The 23,854-nt window shown below is 40.4% G+C and overlaps 1 protein-coding gene across 1 annotated transcript in view; it reads left to right on the plus strand.

The window, feature by feature from the left end:
• ryr2a (ryanodine receptor 2a (cardiac)) overlaps nt 1-19,293 on the plus strand; it is a gene marked incomplete at both ends in the record, with an annotated part of 175,982 nt that extends 156,689 nt beyond the window's left edge. The window contains 6 exons of the mRNA XM_079757379.1: nt 61-195; nt 15,434-15,590; nt 17,226-17,290; nt 17,671-17,771; nt 18,173-18,224; nt 19,198-19,293. Of these exons, the coding sequence (XP_079613505.1) occupies nt 61-195; nt 15,434-15,590; nt 17,226-17,290; nt 17,671-17,771; nt 18,173-18,224; nt 19,198-19,293 (606 nt within the window). The remainder of the gene's footprint in view (nt 1-60; nt 196-15,433; nt 15,591-17,225; nt 17,291-17,670; nt 17,772-18,172; nt 18,225-19,197) is intronic.
• Nucleotides 19,294-23,854: the final 4,561 nt, after the last annotated feature.

Here is a 23,854-nt window from a genome sequence, read left to right on the forward strand (position 1 = left end):
CCCCCTGTAGGTACGAGGTACAGGTTTAAGGTGACCATGTGCTGCTGCCTCCCTCTGCAGCTGGTTCTGACGGTGGGCCTGCTGGCGGTGGTGGTGTATCTCTACACCGTGGTGGCCTTCAACTTCTTCAGAAAGTTCTACAACAAGGGTGAAGACGGAGAGTCGCCCGACATGAAGTGTGACGACATGTTGACTGTGAGTAGTGAACCCTCACAATGATCTTTATTAAGTATGATGACATGCTGACTGTGAGTAGTGAACCCTCACAATGATCTTTATGAAGTATGATGACATGTTGACTGTGAGTAGTGAACCCTCACAATGATCTTTATTAAGTATGATGACATGTTGACTGTGAGTAGTGAACCCTCACAATGATCTTTATTAAGTATGATGACATGTTGACTGTGAGTAGTGAACCCTCACAATGATCTTTATGAAGTATGATGACATGTTGACTGTGAGTAGTGAACCCTCACAATGATCTTTATTAAGTATGATGACATGTTGACTGTGAGTAGTGAACCCTCACAATGATCTTTATTAAGTATGATGACATGTTGACTGTGAGTAGTGAACCCTCACAATGATCTTTATTAAGTATGATGACATGTTGACTGTGAGTAGTGAACCCTCACAATGATCTTTATGAAGTATGATGACATGTTGACTGTGAGTAGTGAACCCTCACAATGATCTTTATTAAGTATGATGACATGTTGACTGTGAGTAGTGAACCCTCACAATGATCTTTATTAAGTATGATGACATGTTGACTGTGAGTAGTGAACCCTCACAATGATCTTTATTAAGTATGATGACATGTTGACTGTGAGTAGTGAACCCTCACAATGATCTTTATTAAGTATGATGACATGTTGACTGTGAGTAGTGAACCCTCACAATGATCTTTATTAAGTATGATGACATGTTGACTGTGAGTAGTGAACCCTCACAATGATCTTTATTAAGTATGATGACATGTTGACTGTGAGTAGTGAACCCTCACAATGATCTTTATTAAGTATGATGACATGTTGACTGTGAGTAGTGAACCCTCACAATGATCTTTATTAAGTATGATGACATGTTGACTGTGAGTAGTGAACCCTCACAATGATCTTTATTAAGTATGATGACATGCTGACTGTGAGTAGTGAACCCTCACAATGATCTTTATTAAGTATGATGACATGTTGACTGTGAGTAGTGAACCCTCACAATGATCTTTATTAAGTATGATGACATGCTGACTGTGAGTAGTGAACCCTCACAATGATCTTTATTAAGTATGATGACATGTTGACTGTGAGTAGTGAACCCTCACAATGATCTTTATTAAGTATGATGACATGTTGACTGTGAGTAGTGAACCCTCACAATGATCTTTATTAAGTATGACGACATGTTGACTGTGAGTAGTGAACCCTCACAATGATCTTTATTAAGTATGATGACATGTTGACTGTGAGTAGTGAACCCTCACAATGATCTTTATGAAGTATGACGACATGTTGACTGTGAGTAGTGAACCCTCACAATGATCTTTATTAAGTATGATGACATGTTGACTGTGAGTAGTGAACCCTCACAATGATCTTTATTAAGTATGATGACATGTTGACTGTGAGTAGTGAACCCTCACAATGATCTTTATTAAGTATGATGACATGTTGACTGTGAGTAGTGAACCCTCACAATGATCTTTATTAAGTATGATGACATGTTGACTGTGAGTAGTGAACCCTCACAATGATCTTTATTAAGTATGATTACATGTTGACTGTGAGTAGTGAACCCTCACAATGATCTTTATTAAGTATGATGACATGTTGACTGTGAGTAGTGAACCCTCACAATGATCTTTATTAAGTATGATGACATGTTGACTGTGAGTAGTGAACCCTCACAATGATCTTTATTAAGTATGATGACATGTTGACTGAGTAGTGAACCCTCACAATGATCTTTATTAAGTATGATGACATGTTGACTGTGAGTAGTGAACCCTCACAATGATCTTTATTAAGTATGATGACATGTTGACTGTGAGTAGTGAACCCTCACAATGATCTTTATTAAGTATGATGACATGTTGACTGTGAGTAGTGAACCCTCACAATGATCTTTATTAAGTATGATGACATGTTGACTGAGTAGTGAACCCTCACAATGATCTTTATTAAGTATGATGACATGTTGACTGTGAGTAGTGAACCCTCACAATGATCTTTATTAAGTATGATGACATGTTGACTGTGAGTAGTGAACCCTCACAATGATCTTTATTAAGTATGATGACATGTTGACTGTGAGTAGTGAACCCTCACAATGATCTTTATTAAGTATGATGACATGTTGACTGAGTAGTGAACCCTCACAATGATCTTTATGAAGTATGATGACATGTTGACTGTGAGTAGTGAACCCTCACAATGATCTTTATGAAGTATGATGACATGTTGACTGTGAGTAGTGAACCCTCACAATGATCTTTATTAAGTATGATGACATGTTGACTGTGAGTAGTGAACCCTCACAATGCTCTTTATTAAGTATGATGACATGTTGACTGTGAGTAGTGAACCCTCACAATGATCTTTATTAAGTATGATGACATGTTGACTGTGAGTAGTGAACCCTCACAATGATCTTTATTAAGTATGATGACATGTTGACTGTGAGTAGTGAACCCTCACAATGATCTTTATTAAGTATGATGACATGTTGACTGTGAGTAGTGAACCCTCACAATGATCTTTATTAAGTATGATGACATGCTGACTGTGAGTAGTGAACCCTCACAATGATCTTTATTAAGTATGATGACATGTTGACTGTGAGTAGTGAACCCTCACAATGATCTTTATTAAGTATGATGACATGTTGACTGTGAGTAGTGAACCCTCACAATGATCTTTATTAAGTATGATGACATGTTGACTGTGAGTAGTGAACCCTCACAATGATCTTTATTAAGTATGATGACATGTTGACTGTGAGTAGTGAACCCTCACAATGATCTTTATTAAGTATGATGACATGTTGACTGTGAGTAGTGAACCCTCACAATGATCTTTATTAAGTATGATGACATGTTGACTGTGAGTAGTGAACCCTCACAATGATCTTTATTAAGTATGATGACATGTTGACTGTGAGTAGTGAACCCTCACAATGATCTTTATTAAGTATGATGACATGTTGACTGTGAGTAGTGAACCCTCACAATGATCTTTATTAAGTATGATGACATGTTGACTGTGAGTAGTGAACCCTCACAATGATCTTTATTAAGTATGATGACATGTTGACTGTGAGTAGTGAACCCTCACAATGATCTTTATTAAGTATGATGACATGTTGACTGTGAGTAGTGAACCCTCACAATGATCTTTATTAAGTATGATGACATGTTGACTGAGTAGTGAACCCTCACAATGATCTTTATTAAGTATGATGACATGTTGACTGTGAGTAGTGAACCCTCACAATGATCTTTATTAAGTATGATGACATGTTGACTGTGAGTAGTGAACCCTCACAATGATCTTTATTAAGTATGATGACATGTTGACTGTGAGTAGTGAACCCTCACAATGATCTTTATTAAGTATGATGACATGTTGACTGTGAGTAGTGAACCCTCACAATGATCTTTATTAAGTATGATGACATGTTGACTGTGAGTAGTGAACCCTCACAATGATCTTTATTAAGTATGATGACATGTTGACTGTGAGTAGTGAACCCTCACAATGATCTTTATTAAGTATGATGACATGTTGACTGAGTAGTGAACCCTCACAATGATCTTTATTAAGTATGACGACATGTTGACTGTGAGTAGTGAACCCTCACAATGATCTTTATTAAGTATGATGACATGTTGACTGTGAGTAGTGAACCCTCACAATGATCTTTATTAAGTATGATGACATGTTGACTGTGAGTAGTGAACCCTCACAATGATCTTTATTAAGTATGATGACATGTTGACTGTGAGTAGTGAACCCTCACAATGATCTTTATTAAGTATGATGACATGTTGACTGAGTAGTGAACCCTCACAATGATCTTTATTAAGTATGATGACATGTTGACTGAGTAGTGAACCCTCACAATGATCTTTATTAAGTATGACGACATGTTGACTGTGAGTAGTGAACCCTCACAATGATCTTTATTAAGTATGACGACATGTTGACTGTGAGTAGTGAACCCTCACAATGATCTTTATTAAGTATGATGACATGTTGACTGTGAGTAGTGAACCCTCACAATGATCTTTATTAAGTATGATGACATGTTGACTGTGAGTAGTGAACCCTCACAATGATCTTTATTAAGTATGATGACATGTTGACTGTGAGTAGTGAACCCTCACAATGATCTTTATGAAGTATGATGACATGTTGACTGTGAGTAGTGAACCCTCACAATGATCTTTATTAAGTATGATGACATGTTGACTGTGAGTAGTGAACCCTCACAATGATCTTTATTAAGTATGATGACATGTTGACTGTGAGTAGTGAACCCTCACAATGATCTTTATTAAGTATGATGACATGTTGACTGTGAGTAGTGAACCCTCACAATGATCTTTATTAAGTATGATGACATGTTGACTGTGAGTAGTGAACCCTCACAATGATCTTTATTAAGTATGATGACATGTTGACTGTGAGTAGTGAACCCTGACAATGATCTTTATTAAGTATGATGACATGTTGACTGTGAGTAGTGAACCCTCACAATGCTCTTTATTAAGTATGATGACATGTTGACTGTGAGTAGTGAACCCTCACAATGATCTTTATTAAGTATGATGACATGTTGACTGTGAGTAGTGAACCCTCACAATGCTCTTTATTAAGTATGATGACATGTTGACTGTGAGTAGTGAACCCTCACAATGATCTTTATTAAGTATGATGACATGTTGACTGTGAGTAGTGAACCCTCACAATGATCTTTATTAAGTATGATGACATGTTGACTGTGAGTAGTGAACCCTCACAATGATCTTTATTAAGTATGATGACATGTTGACTGTGAGTAGTGAACCCTCACAATGATCTTTATTAAGTATGATGACATGTTGACTGTGAGTAGTGAACCCTCACAATGATCTTTATTAAGTATGATGACATGTTGACTGTGAGTAGTGAACCCTCACAATGATCTTTATTAAGTATGATGACATGTTGACTGTGAGTAGTGAACCCTCACAATGATCTTTATTAAGTATGATGACATGTTGACTGTGAGTAGTGAACCCTCACAATGATCTTTATTAATTATGATGACATGTTGACTGTGAGTAGTGAACCCTCACAATGATCTTTATTAAGTATGATGACATGTTGACTGTGAGTAGTGAACCCTCACAATGATCTTTATTAAGTATGATGACATGCTGACTGTGAGTAGTGAACCCTCACAATGATCTTTATGAAGTATGATGACATGTTGACTGTGAGTAGTGAACCCTCACAATGATCTTTATTAAGTATGATGACATGTTGACTGTGAGTAGTGAACCCTCACAATGATCTTTATTAAGTATGACGACATGTTGACTGTGAGTAGTGAACCCTCACAATGATCTTTATTAAGTATGACGACATGTTGACTGTGAGTAGTGAACCCTCACAATGATCTTTATTAAGTATGATGACATGTTGACTGTGAGTAGTGAACCCTCACAATGATCTTTATTAAGTATGATGACATGTTGACTGTGAGTAGTGAACCCTCACAATGATCTTTATTAAGTATGATGACATGTTGACTGTGAGTAGTGAACCCTCACAATGATCTTTATTAAGTATGATGACATGTTGACTGTGAGTAGTGAACCCTCACAATGATCTTTATTAAGTATGATGACATGTTGACTGTGAGTAGTGAACCCTCACAATGATCTTTATGAAGTATGATGACATGTTGACTGAGTAGTGAACCCTCACAATGATCTTTATTAAGTATGATGACATGTTGACTGTGAGTAGTGAACCCTCACAATGATCTTTATGAAGTATGATGACATGCTGACTGTGAGTAGTGAACCCTCACAATGATCTTTATTAAGTATGATGACATGCTGACTGAGTAGTGAACCCTCACAATGATCTTTATGAAGTATGATGACATGTTGACTGTGAGTAGTGAACCCTCACAATGATCTTTATTAAGTATGATGACATGTTGACTGTGAGTAGTGAACCCTCACAATGATCTTTATTAAGTATGATGACATGTTGACTGTGAGTAGTGAACCCTCACAATGATCTTTATTAAGTATGATGACATGTTGACTGTGAGTAGTGAACCCTCACAATGATCTTTATTAAGTATGATGACATGTTGACTGTGAGTAGTGAACCCTCACAATGATCTTTATTAAGTATGATGACATGTTGACTGTGAGTAGTGAACCCTCACAATGATCTTTATTAAGTATGATGACATGTTGACTGTGAGTAGTGAACCCTCACAATGATCTTTATTAAGTATGATGACATGTTGACTGTGAGTAGTGAACCCTCACAATGATCTTTATTAAGTATGATGACATGTTGACTGTGAGTAGTGAACCCTCACAATGATCTTTATTAAGTATGATGACATGCTGACTGTGAGTAGTGAACCCTCACAATGATCTTTATTAAGTATGATGACATGTTGACTGTGAGTAGTGAACCCTCACAATGCTCTTTATTAAGTATGATGACATGTTGACTGTGAGTAGTGAACCCTCACAATGATCTTTATGAAGTATGATGACATGCTGACTGTGAGTAGTGAACCCTCACAATGATCTTTATTAAGTATGATGACATGTTGACTGTGAGTAGTGAACCCTCACAATGATCTTTATTAAGTATGATGACATGTTGACTGTGAGTAGTGAACCCTCACAATGATCTTTATTAAGTATGATGACATGTTGACTGTGAGTAGTGAACCCTCACAATGATCTTTATTAAGTATGATGACATGTTGACTGTGAGTAGTGAACCCTCACAATGATCTTTATTAAGTATGATGACATGTTGACTGTGAGTAGTGAACCCTCACAATGATCTTTATTAAGTATGATGACATGTTGACTGTGAGTAGTGAACCCTCACAATGATCTTTATGAAGTATGATGACATGTTGACTGTGAGTAGTGAACCCTCACAATGATCTTTATGAAGTATGATGACATGTTGACTGTGAGTAGTGAACCCTCACAATGATCTTTATTAAGTATGATGACATGTTGACTGTGAGTAGTGAACCCTCACAATGATCTTTATTAAGTATGATGACATGTTGACTGTGAGTAGTGAACCCTCACAATGATCTTTATTAAGTATGATGACATGCTGACTGTGAGTAGTGAACCCTCACAATGCTCTTTATTAAGTATGATGACATGTTGACTGTGAGTAGTGAACCCTCACAATGATCTTTATTAAGTATGATGACATGTTGACTGTGAGTAGTGAACCCTCACAATGATCTTTATTAAGTATGATGACATGTTGACTGTGAGTAGTGAACCCTCACAATGATCTTTATGAAGTATGACGACATGTTGACTGTGAGTAGTGAACCCTCACAATGATCTTTATTAAGTATGACGACATGTTGACTGTGAGTAGTGAACCCTCACAATGATCTTTATTAAGTATGATGACATGTTGACTGTGAGTAGTGAACCCTCACAATGATCTTTATGAAGTATGATGACATGTTGACTGTGAGTAGTGAACCCTCACAATGATCTTTATTAAGTATGATGACATGTTGACTGTGAGTAGTGAACCCTCACAATGATCTTTATTAAGTATGATGACATGTTGACTGTGAGTAGTGAACCCTCACAATGATCTTTATTAAGTATGATGACATGTTGACTGTGAGTAGTGAACCCTCACAATGATCTTTATTAAGTATGATGACATGTTGACTGTGAGTAGTGAACCCTCACAATGATCTTTATTAAGTATGATGACATGTTGACTGTGAGTAGTGAACCCTCACAATGATCTTTATTAAGTATGATGACATGTTGACTGTGAGTAGTGAACCCTCACAATGATCTTTATTAAGTATGATGACATGTTGACTGTGAGTAGTGAACCCTCACAATGATCTTTATTAAGTATGATGACATGTTGACTGTGAGTAGTGAACCCTCACAATGATCTTTATGAAGTATGATGACATGTTGACTGTGAGTAGTGAACCCTCACAATGATCTTTATTAAGTATGATGACATGTTGACTGTGAGTAGTGAACCCTCACAATGATCTTTATTAAGTATGATGACATGTTGACTGTGAGTAGTGAACCCTCACAATGATCTTTATTAAGTATGATGACATGTTGACTGTGAGTAGTGAACCCTCACAATGATCTTTATTAAGTATGATGACATGTTGACTGTGAGTAGTGAACCCTCACAATGATCTTTATTAAGTATGATGACATGTTGACTGAGTAGTGAACCCTCACAATGATCTTTATTAAGTATGATGACATGTTGACTGTGAGTAGTGAACCCTCACAATGATCTTTATTAAGTATGATGACATGTTGACTGTGAGTAGTGAACCCTCACAATGATCTTTATTAAGTATGATGACATGTTGACTGTGAGTAGTGAACCCTCACAATGATCTTTATGAAGTATGATGACATGTTGACTGTGAGTAGTGAACCCTCACAATGATCTTTATTAAGTATGATGACATGTTGACTGTGAGTAGTGAACCCTCACAATGATCTTTATTAAGTATGATGACATGTTGACTGTGAGTAGTGAACCCTCACAATGATCTTTATTAAGTATGATGACATGTTGACTGTGAGTAGTGAACCCTCACAATGATCTTTATGAAGTATGATGACATGTTGACTGTGAGTAGTGAACCCTCACAATGATCTTTATTAAGTATGATGACATGTTGACTGTGAGTAGTGAACCCTCACAATGATCTTTATTAAGTATGATGACATGTTGACTGTGAGTAGTGAACCCTCACAATGATCTTTATTAAGTATGATGACATGTTGACTGAGTAGTGAACCCTCACAATGATCTTTATTAAGTATGATGACATGTTGACTGTGAGTAGTGAACCCTCACAATGATCTTTATTAAGTATGATGACATGTTGACTGTGAGTAGTGAACCCTCACAATGATCTTTATTAAGTATGATGACATGTTGACTGTGAGTAGTGAACCCTCACAATGATCTTTATTAAGTATGATGACATGTTGACTGAGTAGTGAACCCTCACAATGATCTTTATTAAGTATGATGACATGTTGACTGTGAGTAGTGAACCCTCACAATGATCTTTATTAAGTATGACGACATGTTGACTGTGAGTAGTGAACCCTCACAATGATCTTTATTAAGTATGATGACATGTTGACTGTGAGTAGTGAACCCTCACAATGCTCTTTATGAAGTATGATGACATGTTGACTGTGAGTAGTGAACCCTCACAATGATCTTTATTAAGTATGACGACATGTTGACTGTGAGTAGTGAACCCTCACAATGATCTTTATTAAGTATGATGACATGTTGACTGTGAGTAGTGAACCCTCACAATGATCTTTATTAAGTATGATGACATGTTGACTGTGAGTAGTGAACCCTCACAATGATCTTTATTAAGTATGATGACATGTTGACTGTGAGTAGTGAACCCTCACAATGATCTTTATGAAGTATGATGACATGTTGACTGTGAGTAGTGAACCCTCACAATGATCTTTATGAAGTATGATGACATGTTGACTGTGAGTAGTGAACCCTCACAATGATCTTTATTAAGTATGATGACATGTTGACTGTGAGTAGTGAACCCTCACAATGATCTTTATTAAGTATGATGACATGTTGACTGTGAGTAGTGAACCCTCACAATGATCTTTATTAAGTATGATGACATGTTGACTGTGAGTAGTGAACCCTCACAATGATCTTTATTAAGTATGATGACATGTTGACTGTGAGTAGTGAACCCTCACAATGATCTTTATTAAGTATGATGACATGTTGACTGTGAGTAGTGAACCCTCACAATGATCTTTATTAAGTATGATGACATGTTGACTGTGAGTAGTGAACCCTCACAATGATCTTTATTAAGTATGATGACATGTTGACTGTGAGTAGTGAACCCTCACAATGATCTTTATTAAGTATGATGACATGTTGACTGTGAGTAGTGAACCCTCACAATGATCTTTATGAAGTATGATGACATGTTGACTGTGAGTAGTGAACCCTCACAATGATCTTTATTAAGTATGATGACATGTTGACTGTGAGTAGTGAACCCTCACAATGATCTTTATTAAGTATGATGACATGTTGACTGTGAGTAGTGAACCCTCACAATGATCTTTATTAAGTATGACGACATGTTGACTGTGAGTAGTGAACCCTCACAATGATCTTTATTAAGTATGATGACATGTTGACTGTGAGTAGTGAACCCTCACAATGATCTTTATTAAGTATGACGACATGTTGACTGTGAGTAGTGAACCCTCACAATGATCTTTATTAAGTATGATGACATGTTGACTGTGAGTAGTGAACCCTCACAATGATCTTTATTAAGTATGATGACATGTTGACTGTGAGTAGTGAACCCTCACAATGATCTTTATTAAGTATGATGACATGTTGACTGTGAGTAGTGAACCCTCACAATGATCTTTATTAAGTATGATGACATGTTGACTGTGAGTAGTGAACCCTCACAATGATCTTTATTAAGTATGATGACATGTTGACTGTGAGTAGTGAACCCTCACAATGATCTTTATTAAGTATGATGACATGTTGACTGTGAGTAGTGAACCCTCACAATGATCTTTATTAAGTATGATGACATGTTGACTGTGAGTAGTGAACCCTCACAATGCTATTTATGAAGTATGACTCTATCTATCCTCCCAAGGCACATTGACAGTTCTTATAGCTTACTGCAATATTCTGAAAGATCTGGAGGTTTAAGCCCAAGGCACACACAGCACAGACCTCAGTTCATATTTGCAGCACAACCCAAAAAAGCCAGGTCACTCCTCAAGGCCATCCAATCTCTGTACTCCCAAAGCAAGAGCTGTGTCCGCGTTCTCTGCAGCAAGTCAGTTTCGTTCCCGGTGGGTGTTAGCCTCCGCCAGGGCTGCGCCTTGTCACCATTCCTGTTTGTGATTTTCATGGACAGGATATCGAGGCGTAGTCCTGGTAGGTAGGGGTTGCAAATCGGTGGTCTGAGGATCTCATCACTGCTGGTAGCAGATGATGTGGTCCTGATGGCATCATCGGCCTGTGACCTTCAGCACTCACTGGATCGGCTAGCAGCCGAGTGTGAAGCGGCTGGGTTGAGGATCACCAGCGCTAAATCTGAGGCCATGACTCTCAGCAGGAAACCGGTGGATTGCCTACTCCGGGTAGGAAATGAGTCCTTAGCCCAAGTGAAGGATTTCAAGTACCTCGCGGTCTTGTTCGCGAGTGAGGGAACGATGGAGCGTGAGTTTGGCCGGAGAATCGGACAAGCGCGGGAATTGCGTTCACTTTACCGCACCGTTGTGACGAATAGAGAGCTGAGCTGCAAAGCAAAGCTCTCGATCTACTGGCCGATCTTCATTCCTATCCTCACCTATGGCCATGAGGGATGGGTGATGACCGAAAGGACGAGAACCCGGGTACAAGCGGCCGTGATGGGTTTTCACAGGAGGGTGGCTGGCGTCTCCCTTAGGGATAGGGTGAGAAGCTCAGCCATCCGTGAGGAACTCGGATTGGAGCCGCCACTTCTCTACTTAGAAAGGAGTCAGTTGAGGTGGTCCGGGCATCCTTACCAGATGCCCAAACCACCTCAACCTACTGGGAGCCTCCCTTGGGAGGTGTTCCAGGCACCACCAGTGGGGAGGAGACTGGGGAAGACCCAGGACTAGGTGGAGGGATTATGTCTGACCACTGGCCGGGGAACGCCTCGGGAACCCCGTCAGAGCTGGTCAATGTGGCCCGGGAAAGGGAAGTGTGGGGCCCCCTGCTGGAGCTGGGGCCCCCACGACCCGACCCCGGACAAGACGTTTGAAGATGAGGATGAGGAGGATGAGGAACCCAAAAAAGCCTCCTGTTGTTTGAAGGCATCACTCGGGGCAGGGCTGCGTTGTCTGGGTGTCTTGTTTAGGACTGAAAACTCCAACATGAAATATCCAAACTTGATTTAGCCTTTGAGCTTCAAGGACGGTTGAAGAACAGCTGCTCTGTGTCTAATCAGAGATGGCACGTTAAGGATTATCTCAGTGACCTCTTCAGACCAACTCCTCACCTCACCTGGGGAGAGGAATCCATTTAGATGTCTTAATGCCTTGCTCTTATTGTTCTTAAATGTTTGCCATTCTGAAAGGTACGTTCATCTATTACCAGTTTCAACAATCATTTAAAGAGACATTCTGAATGATTTACTAATATATTGCCTATTTCGCTGAGAAAACATTATCTACATAAATGATGATAACTACTAATGGCAGCAATCCCATGAATATAATCTCATCCGTTGATAGTTTGTATTTTGAATGCTCCACAAAGCCGGTTTTATCGCATAACCGGGTAAGTTAACCCAGGGTTTGCGGTTACCCTAGGTTTTCCGTTCCAAAATGAACACGGTAAGTTAGTTATAGAAACATATGCTCTGAATCAAACCTGGTTGGAGCAGGTTTTGTGCAGGTTAAGTTTGGAACATAACCCGGTTTTGGGTATTTAAACCCGCGTTCACCGCAGATTTCATGTGTTCACAATGGCACGCCCTTTTGATGAAAAGGCTGTTGATATCGGAGTGCAAATTATTCGTGCAATCCACCGGGAGCGATTAATAAGACTACGGCTCGACATCTTGGCATATCCGGACGACTTTTTGCTGGAGAGATATAGATTCTTGCGCAAATCTTTGATATATTTAAATGGCCTTCTCCAGGCTTACATAGCCAACGCTACCAATCGAGGACCTGGCCTCAGTTCACTCCAGACTATTTGCGTATCCCTCAGTTTTTTGCAAATGGTAGTTTTCTCTATAATGTTGGAGATGCTGAGCCCATCTCAGTCCTTTCAGATGACCCATCTGAAAGGACTGAGTCCTGACCAAGATTTTCATCGGCCTCCTATCATACAAAGAGCAATATTGACTGAGCACTATGCAGAAAGATTACAACAGAAAGTATAAAATAGTCCTAACGGACTTACATCCACTGGAGAATGTTCGATCGTAGCCGGCGGCTCCATTACAAGCACTAATCCATCTTGATCTGTGAAGTTGATGAATTGGCACTTTAAGGTTTTCTACCCAGTTACCAAAAAAAAACATTTGGAACATTTGCGCTGTGGCACGCACACGGTTTGCATGTGTTACTTCAAAGACAAACAGAAAAACCTCCATTCAACCAGTGGGGTACCCTCACATGGCCCTGACTCTCTGAGGAGGTATCTCCAGGTTCCCCCTGTGCCAGGATGCCCTGAATTTATGTCTATTGCCAGCTCCTTCATCAGGTCAAGATAATTTGAGGGCCAGATCCAGTCTGCCAACTGTCGGCCTTTTTACGATTGGTTTAAAAAAAAGGGCTTATTTAAATGCAGGAGTGACAAATATGGTATGATAATTGAAATGCTGGACTGACAAAATATACCAATACGATGGTGGGAAAAGCTTACCAGTTTGTATGATGTTTTTATACTTCCTTTTTTCTTGATCCGCTGACCGCTTGGGAGCCATCGGAGTACATATTCTTTTAGAGGAAAAGGGTTATGTGGTAGGAACGTTAAGATTGCTTAAATGGGATACTAATAGATTCATGGCTCAAATATTAAGGATCATGCTTTTGACATGTAACTAACGCATTTACGCGGTCAGCGATCCGCTGCCAGGCTTTGGTTCTCTGGGTTAAAGAGACTTTAGCGTTCCCTTTTCTTGTGATAATGTCCTTCTCCTCGTCATAGCTCTCCAGGAGAACCTGGAGTTCCATTTCATTCAAATAAGCGGCCCCTTTCGCCATTTCGATCAGGGTTTCCATGATCCATACATCACGTCTTTATAGGTTTGCGTGGACGCGCACAACCCTGTGTTAACCAACCCGTGTTGATTGAACTAATGCATAACCCGTGCGGTGGAACCGACAGCTCTGGTTTAGTTGGCACAGGGTTAATCAACCTAGAGTTCAGCGTTAACTGTTTGTTAAACCTCTGTTCGTGGAATACCCCTCAGCCCAGTCGAATCTTGTGTTTACTTTAAGTGACTGCAGGGGGCGTGCTTTCCCTGTGTAGAGGAGTAGAAATGACACACTAGTGTAAACCACCACATGGCACTCATGTATTCTTATTGTGGCAGAGCTCACTAGGTGCCTAGCCCCTTTAGTTGCTTAAACACCTAGGTATCATACTACGTATGAGGACACAAACGCCCAAAGGTCAAATCATGACTAATATTGCTGACTTTGAGAGTTGGAAATGAATGAAGTGTCCCAGCTGAGTTGTTGCATCCCTCCAGTGTGTTGGCTTTGGCTACTGGTTGTAGTGGAGTGAGTGCTGGACACCACCGAAGAAGGGAAGAGACACACGAAGAAAAGCAGTTGAAATGGTGTTTTAATTCTTCCACGTAAATAAATCTAGAGGGAGGTTGAATAAGGGTGCTACTGGTTATCTGCAGAGTGAGCCTGGGATGGATGTGTGAATATAGGTGCTCCTGGCTATCTGAAGGACTACTTTTTATGCTCCATTGCAATTTGGAAGAAAGCCTATATTTGGTGTGTGTGTGTGTGTGTGTGTGTGTGTGTGTGTGTGTGTGTGTGTGTGTGTGTGTGTGTCCGTTTCTGCAGAGGTCTTAGGGGTTGGTGGATTCCATAATAAACAGGGCCATTGCTCCTCTATATGGATCCATTCCTTGGAGCTCTTCTATTCCCTATTAGGGAACCCTTGGTCCTGTGACCAAGGGTCTTAAGCCCCAGCACAGTTTTCCTATCATTAAGATCTTGACTAGAACAACATTTTTTATTTAAAAATAATGCGGAGCTTGCTCGCCCCTGATATCATCCATTGTGTTGTACTCTCTCTGCAGTGCTACATATTTGTGTTGTTTTCTCCAGTGCTACATGTTTGTGTTGTTCTCTCTGCAGTGCTACATGTTTGTGATGTTTTCTCCAGTGCTACATATTTGTGTTGTTCTCTCTCCAGTACCACATGTTTGTGTTGTTCTCTCTCCAGTGCTACATGTTTGTGTTGTTCTCTCTGCAGTGCTACATGTTTGTGATGTTTTCTCCAGTGCTACATATTTGTGTTGTTTTCTCCAGTGCTACATGTTTGTGTTGTTCTCTCTCCAGTGCTACATGTTTGTGTTGTTCTCTCTGCAGTGCTACATGTTCCACATGTACGTGGGCGTGCGGGCGGGCGGGGGAATTGGCGACCAGATCGAAGACCCCGCCGGAGACGAATACGAAATCTACCGCATCATCTTCGACATCACCTTCTTTTTCTTCGTCATCGTCATCCTCTTAGCCATCATTCAGGGTGAGATGCACACATATTTAGACACACGCACACACCCACACATGCACATGTGCACACACACACCTGTATGCTCCCAGAACGATTACATATACACAGAGATGCCCCATTGTTTTCTTTTCAATAATACTGGGGTTAGGTAAAGTAAAGCATCAATGTAGTGTTTAGTGTTTAGTGCTTAATATTTAGTATTAAAGGGTATTTCCAGTGTAAAATGGATTTGGGATATGTTTTGTATGATAACGAGTTGAAACGTTCGTTTTGGAGCACAAAAACCACATATAGACGCATTCTTCAGTTGGCTGTTTTTAGCCGATTCTATCAAAACGCTATGAACTTGGAAAGATGGGGGCACTGGTTATAGTAAATCGCTATTTTAAACCACTTAAAAGGCTAAAAGTAGCCTGACACTTCTTTGGTTGGTCAGCAACACGCAAGCTCTGTGTTCGCCAATCTACTTATCGAGTCTTAAAAACAAAACGGCGTCGACGGGTGATCTACTGATGGTATTGTGTGTATAAAATGTCATTTTTAATAAACAATCTTTACACTTACAAAGTTCTCAATGCCTCGTTTTATATGTTAAGACCCTTATTATACTACCAAAGAAGTGTCAGGCTACTTTTAGCCTTTTAAGTGGTTTAAAATAGCGATTTACCATAACCAGTGCCCCCATCGTTCCAAGTTTATAGCGTTTTGATAGAATCGGCTAAAAACAGCCAACTGAAGAAAGCGTCTATATACGTTTTTTGTGCTCCAAAACGAACGTTTCAACTCGTTATCATACAAAACATATCCCAAATCCATTTTACACCGGAATTACCCTTTAAGTGCTTGGTGTTAGAGTCTAGTGTCTAGTGCTTAGTTCTTAGTGCAGCAAGGAGGAGGGCAGCTACCTGCTAAAAGGACGGAAAAGAAAAGGAGAAAGAACCCAGAGTTAACCCGTGATAGGGGAACAATAAGACCAGTGCACTTACCTGCTGGGAATCCGGAGCCCAGTGACTGAACGAAGGAGACGAGTTCCGTCGGCTAACGACTTAGCTTCTTTGTGTGAGCCGCTGCAAGCGCCCCGACCCGACGTGCGCGGTTTTGAAACACAGAGCAACGGTCAGGTTTTTTGAGAGGACGGGAAGATTCGAGGACCAGGACGTGATCCTGATTGTGTCAGATGGCGAGCCAAAACCGACAAGACATCGACAAGGAGATACACACTCACACACTCACACTCACGCACATTCACACTACATTCCCATGAACATTTAAGATCAGGTGCACCTGCAACAATTTTCAGTTTTGAGGGGCCCCAACGGACACTCTTACTTCATTTTGTGTGCACACTTTTTGTTTTCTCGTCATTTGGGTCATTATTTTATAATTTTGTATAAATTGAACATTTCTTTTCTATAAATTAAAAAAGAAATTAGAAGAGTGGCTACTCACCAGTATTCTTCTGTCTGATTGATTATTGCTGCTCAACTCGTTGGCTCCTAATGAATTTGGTGTCTTCTGATACTGGCCGTGGTCTTATTACTAGTCCAACTTGATATTATTCTGTAATTCACTTTTATATTCATAAAATTGGTTACATTAGTGCTTAGTGTTTGTAAAGGGCTCCCTTCCTGTGTTTGTGGTTCCCAGGTCTGATTATCGATGCTTTCGGAGAGCTGAGAGACCAGCAGGAGCAGGTGAAAGAGGACATGGAGGTAAACGGACGCTGAACAGCATTCATATACGCACACATATATACACACGCACGCACACACACACACACACATACGATCAGAAGCTCAGACAACACATCAATGAACAGCAATGAACCCTGAACTCATTGTGAACTAACTCATAGATTAAAGGTACTGTAGGTCAGATTCAAGAGCTATTATTTGAGGGTCATTTGTCAGAAACCAGATAGCTAGTCGGCTGCTAGTGAGTGAAATGTGTTTGAGTTCAGTGCACTCGGCTAAAAGACCATTTGGATTTCAGAGCGCTCCTGGCTCATTTCTGACCGTCCAGGCGGGTCTTCCCAACTCTGAACCTTCCCTCCGCAGCCTAACAAGGATATGTTGTGGTTTTCCTCTGGCAGACAAAGTGCTTCATCTGCGGAATAGGGAACGACTACTTTGACACGGTCCCGCATGGCTTTGAGACGCACACACTGCAGGAGCACAACCTCGCCAACTACCTGTGAGTGCAGAGAGAGGTCCACTGTGTGTGTGTGTGTGCGTGAGGGTGTGGATGTGTGTGCGGAGGTGTTTGTGTGTGTGTGTGTGTGTGTGTGTGTGTGTGTGTGTGTGTGTGGGTGTGGATGGGTGTGTGTTCTGAGGTGTGTTTGTTGTGTGCGGAAGTTTGTGTGTGTGCGTGTGTGTGTTTTTGTGTGTGTTTGTGTGTGTGGGTGGGTGTGGTAGCATATCAAAGCATTTAAGACTAGCATTTAGATTGAAAAATACGATGTAAATTAGCTGATCCAGCTGTAGAAATGTGTTAATTCATTTATTTTGTAAAAAAGTAGAAAACTATAATCTGGGTGTTGTATCAATGTTCTCCTCAGCGTTATTTAGTAACCTCTCTCTTCCCTTTCCTGGCAGGTTTTTCGTGATGTATCTAATCAACAAGGATGAAACAGAGCACACAGGCCAGGTAAAGAACCACGTTCCTGTTTCCACCTCCAACATGCATTTTGGGTCGAAGGGTGTGAGAAGTGTGTACCTCCGTTCTCCTACGTCCTGTGAGCCGTGGATACCTGGTGAGCCAGAAGAACAAGGACGAGAAGAACCAACGCATAGACACAGAGAAGAAATGTGGAGCTTCCTATAGAATCATGTTACCCTAACTGAAGGGGTACTCCTTAGCCACGCCCCCTTCAGGTCACTAAGCCCTGAAGGGGTACCCCTAAGCCACGCCCCCTCTCAGGTGACTAAGCCCTGAAGGGGTACTCCTAAGCCACGCCCCCTCTCAGGTCACTAAGCCCTGAAGGGGTACTCCTAAGCCACGTCCCCTCTCAGGTCACTAAGCCCTGAAGGGGTACTCCTAAGCCACGCCCCCTCTCAGGTCACTAAGCCCTGAAGGGGTACCCCTAAGCCACGCCCCCTCTCAGGTCACTAAGCCCTGAAGGGGTACCCCTAAGCCACGCCCCCTTCAGGACACTAAGCCCTGAAGGGGTACCCCTAAGCCACGCCCCCTCTCAGGTCACTAAGCCACGCCCCCTCTCAGGTCACTATCCCCTGGGACTGAAGCACTTAATATATAATTTTATATTATATGTATATTAATATATAGAGATATAGATCATATATATGTATATTATTATGTAATATTGTTATTTTGTTCTGCAGGCGTCCTATTTATGGAATATTAACTATGTTCTGATAAATGTTACATATCACATTATGGATGTTATATTATATGTTATATATGTTATATTATATATGTCATATATTTTCTTTGTTAGAATTTAGAGGTTATATGATCCATTGTGATCCATTGTTTGTTATTTTTGTTCTGCAGGAGTCCTGTGGGAAGACGCACCATGTTATATTAAATGATATGTTCTGTGTGTGGAAGACGCACCATGTTATATTAAATGTTATATTAAATATAGTGTTTTCTGCAGGAGTCGTATGTGTGGAAGATGTACCAGGAGCGTTGCTGGGAGTTCTTTCCTGCCGGCGACTGTTTTCGGAAGCAGTATGAGGATCAGCTCAACTGAGGGCTCTGGAGCACCGACAACAGACTCTCGTCTTCCTTCCTAATAACCCTCGGGCTGGTGGTGATACAGCATCACCCCCCCACCTCGCTCCGCCCCAGCGGCCCTCTGCATAGCATCTCCCCAGGCCCCTCCCCTCCCAAACCTCTGCCCCCACATCGCACGCCACGTCCTTGCCTCTGGATCCCGGCCACAGCAGAGAGAACGGCCTCCTCGTGCCGGGATCCGGCTATGAGCCGATGCTGTCATACAGGCACCCATTTATACTACCACCCCCCTTCTGCTCAGCTTCTGGGGTCAGGGTTCACTGAACCCTGACCCTTATTACATTCATGGTTCATCACCACGTGTGACTACCACCAACACATCTTTTTCTTTATATATATATATAGGTTGGTCATAAAAACAATCCAGTTCAGCTAAGTCCTTAGTTTGCTTCTCTGTCATCCTTACATCATCAATGATTTACTTTGACACGATATGTGAAACGTTTTTGTCTTGATTTGACGCCTTTAATTTGACTCTGACGAGCAGGACACAGAGTGAAGGCGACAGGGGCACAGACAGGTTGATAGGGGCTAGGAGGGGACTTTAGTGAAAAAAGAGAGCAGAGAACCTGGTTCCAATGTTTGTAATGCTGACAATGGATGTCAACATAATGATTGTAGACAGAAATGCGAGCGAGATGCCGTTGACTTTGGAGAAGCGGTTGAATGTGTACACGGTGCATGTTGCATGTGCCTACGACTAGCCCTTCATGCCTCGAGGAGCCCCGAGGCTAGACGGACAGGAAGTGGTCAACGTGAGAGAGAATAGTGCCTTACTGAAGCCAGGGAAGAGCTATGCAAGATGGAGAAGGAGATTAAGGGAGAAGTTTTATAGGTGTGTGTAAGAACAACAGAGTACGGTCAAGCTGCGCTTGAAATGCAGTCAGTCAAAAACTACATTGCAAATGGCAAATTGTTAATGGCAAGGTCAAATGTAACAGCGCTGAGCAATCCAATTAAAGCTGCTGTAGGTAGGATTAGAGAGGATTAAGAAGGGATCATCTGTGATGGACGGGCAAGATGGTTGCCCGTCCAAGTTTAATCCAAGGCAGGCAGTCAACTCAAAAGCAGATATTCTGACCGAGCGTTTCACTCACAGTATTACCCACAGCACCTTTTAAGACCAGAATAGGGGCCCATTTCCATGACATGATGAATGAGATGAGGATAGCACAGTGTGGTGACTAGCAGCCCAAAGGCACTACGTTCCATCCTCAGCAGGCTAGCGCTATGCTTCCACTCACCTGTCCTTTAAAGACGCATCTTAATTCACTTAGTCACTTTGGACCGAAGCATCTGCTAAATGACTAAATAGTCATTTGAATACTAATATATTTAATCTATAGCTTAATATTATTCTCCTCTTGGCAGTTCATTATTTGTTCAATTGAATCCCACCATTCATCAAATAACTCCTACCTGTTAGTTAGTTGTTCTTTATGTCTCTGGTTTGAAATCCCTCTAAACCTTCTCACCCGCGCTGAGATGTGATGACATCCCTACAGAACCCGGAGACAATGCAATAGACTGTAGGTTTAACTCTTGACATTTGCAATTTATTTGAGCAACTGTGGAAACATTTTAACAATTCTCAGAATTCAAAGACATGCTATATTAGAATAGCCAAGTGTAGAAAATATTCACCCTTAAGCATTTTCTATTTGACGAACCTTCAGAGCTGTTCTACTTCATGTTTCTCTCGACAACAGGAACACTGTTGGCAACATGTGGCTTTCTCTAACCGGGTCCGATTTACTTTGTTTTCTATAGTAGGCCTACACTTTTCTGTAGCAAATTGCTAAACCTTTCATAAAAATAAAATTGCCATACGTCATGAAAAGATAATACTATTAATTAATAGTAAGTGATGTTATTCTTTAGAATTTTAAGTGTCAAAATACAAAAGTATTGTAAGATAGGTTGAAAACATCAATTTATTTTAGTGGATTCGGATTTTGTAATCGTAAAGACTTGTTAACAGTTAGTACCCAACTCTTGAGACTATGTGTGCATGTATATAGGTGTGTGTGTGTGTATGAGTGAGTGAGTGTGTATGGGTGAGTGAGTGTGTATGGATGAGTGAGTGTATGGGTGAGTGAGTGTATGGTTGAGTGAGTGTATGGGTGAGTGAGTGTGTGGGTGAGTGAGTGTGTGGGTGAGTGTATGGGTGAGTGAGTGTGTGGGTGAGTGAGTGCATGGGTGAGTGAGTATGGGTGAGTGAGTGTATGGGTGAGTGAGGGTGTGTGGGTGAGTGTTTGTGTATGGGTGAGTGAGGGTGTGTGGGTGAGTGAGTGTGGGTGAGTGAGGGTATGAGTGAGTGAGGGTGTGTGGGTGAGTGTTTGTGTATGGGTGAGTGTGGGTGAGTGAGGGTATGAGTGAGTGAGGGTGTGTGGGTGAGAGTAGCAGCTCTTCGAGTTAGGCGTGGGATAAAGGGAAGGGGTGCTGACACCTTGTCTTTGTAAGGGAACATCGGAGCGTCTACATTGGAAATGATTTGAGGTGGAAACTACGTTTACAAAGCAGCGCAAGCCATGGAAATTCACGCAGGCTTTGTATAAAAGTTCAAATCTTGGCACTACGAATATCTTGCTTAAAGAATGCGACTAGGTAGATAGGTTAAACAATGTACGCTGTTTGAGATTTCTTTTCAGAATGCACAATAGCCGACGGAGAGGGGGGGCCTCTGCTCACATGCTGTGTTTTCACGCTTAAAGGGAACCTTGAGCAACGAGGAAGAGTTTTAAAGAAACACTTGAAATAGGCATTTTTCATTAGTATGTTGTTTATTTCCGTGATGCTCTTATGCAATACAACCGATTTCCTCTCTTTTTATCCACCTTATCCAAAAAACGACAGAAAAAACAACTAAAAAACATTGCATGTTTATTATGCAAGTGTAATGGAAGAGTTTATGACAAAACAAAAATCAATGATCTATGTTAAGAAAAGGTTTTTTTTAGAGTTCTTTAAAATATTGGTAAGACCTATGTCTAATATTTGATCCAGGTTTTGTGTGGCTGCCATTGTATATTTACAAATCATTGGCCAAGAATGCATCCATATGAAAAGAGTAAATCTTGTTATCTAATTTAACTTATGATAATGGTCTGTGTTTAATGTTCTATAAGTTAACAAAAATACTTTGATGGTTGGTTAAGGCTCCAGCAATTGCCATTCACGGACTTCATATAGTAGAAGCTGTTGTAAAGTGAAATTGTAAAACATACAAAGTAAAACATCTTATAGGACATTTTATTTGCCAATTCATTGTTTTCTGATTTGTTTTATAAAGTTATAGGTGCAGCAACTTTAAATTGCTGGTGAGTCTTAATGCTTAAGATACCATATTATAATAGAGGTATAATTTATTGGTGGACATCTTTATGGCAAAGCCTAAAATCCATACAATGCTAAACTATGGATAGCTTTGAAATGTGTGCTAACCCATATAGTCAAGCGCTATATGAATCACATAATATTGTTCAATTTTATGGATTGCGGATGTATGTATTTTATAATATAGTATAATCTACCAATCTCATGATATGTCGATGTGATGTCATCAAATTCAGTTTAAATTTTTTTATTATATTTTCTTGCATTGATGATCAATGTGAAGTTACTGCAATAACATGATCAGCGTCCCTCTGAAACACTCTACTATTAAGGGGTATTTCTTCAATGTGTACTTTTCTTTTCTTGCTTTTGTCATGTTTATTTTCATATTTTATTTCACATGGAACAGTTTACCCTTCAAGTTACGTATGTGTGACACAAATGTGTACGAGTGACTGAACACAGGAGGAAACGAGGGATTTGCATGATTTTGATGTGTAGAGAGATGTGTATTGCTGGGAATTAAAATGCAGCACAATGAGACAGAGTGCAAAAATCCTTTTTATTTCATCTAAGATGAGACTTAAGAAACGACCAAAATAAATACACCTTGTACAGTAGATGTCATGTTTGAGTTTATAGAGGATATGAGTTTAGAGTCAAACGTTCTAGCACCCCAGTATGCAGGGAAACCAGTTAAACCACTGAAATATTGGAGCTTACTTTCTCTTGGCATCTGCATAATTTCCAATATTACAATTTACAATTTTTTGGATAATCAAATAACAAATAATTATATAGTGACGGGTTACAGTGTAGACGCAACCCGGTATCATGCACACGAACGTTAATCTATTGAATCGTGTCCCAGAGCACAATTGTCTGACTTTTTTCGTGCTGCACAGAACGAAATGTAAACCAATGCATTCTGAATGGGAGCGTTTCTCCAATGTTTCCGTGCTACACAGAACGAAATGTAAACCAATACATTTTGAATGGGATCGTTTTTCAAACAAGAGAGAGTGTGGGCAGAGAGTACAGTGCACCCTCTAGTTATATATACGTCAATATTTCAGATTTTTTAAGCAGACCTCTTCAAAAACTGAAACAAACTTGCTTCTCAGACAATTAACGTGCTCCACAAAACGAAACAAGAGAGAGAAAGAGAGAGAGGGAGAGAG

Source organism: Pollachius pollachius, assembly GCF_949987615.1.
Source record: "Pollachius pollachius genome assembly, chromosome: 19".
Lineage (NCBI taxonomy): Eukaryota > Metazoa > Chordata > Actinopteri > Gadiformes > Gadidae > Pollachius > Pollachius pollachius.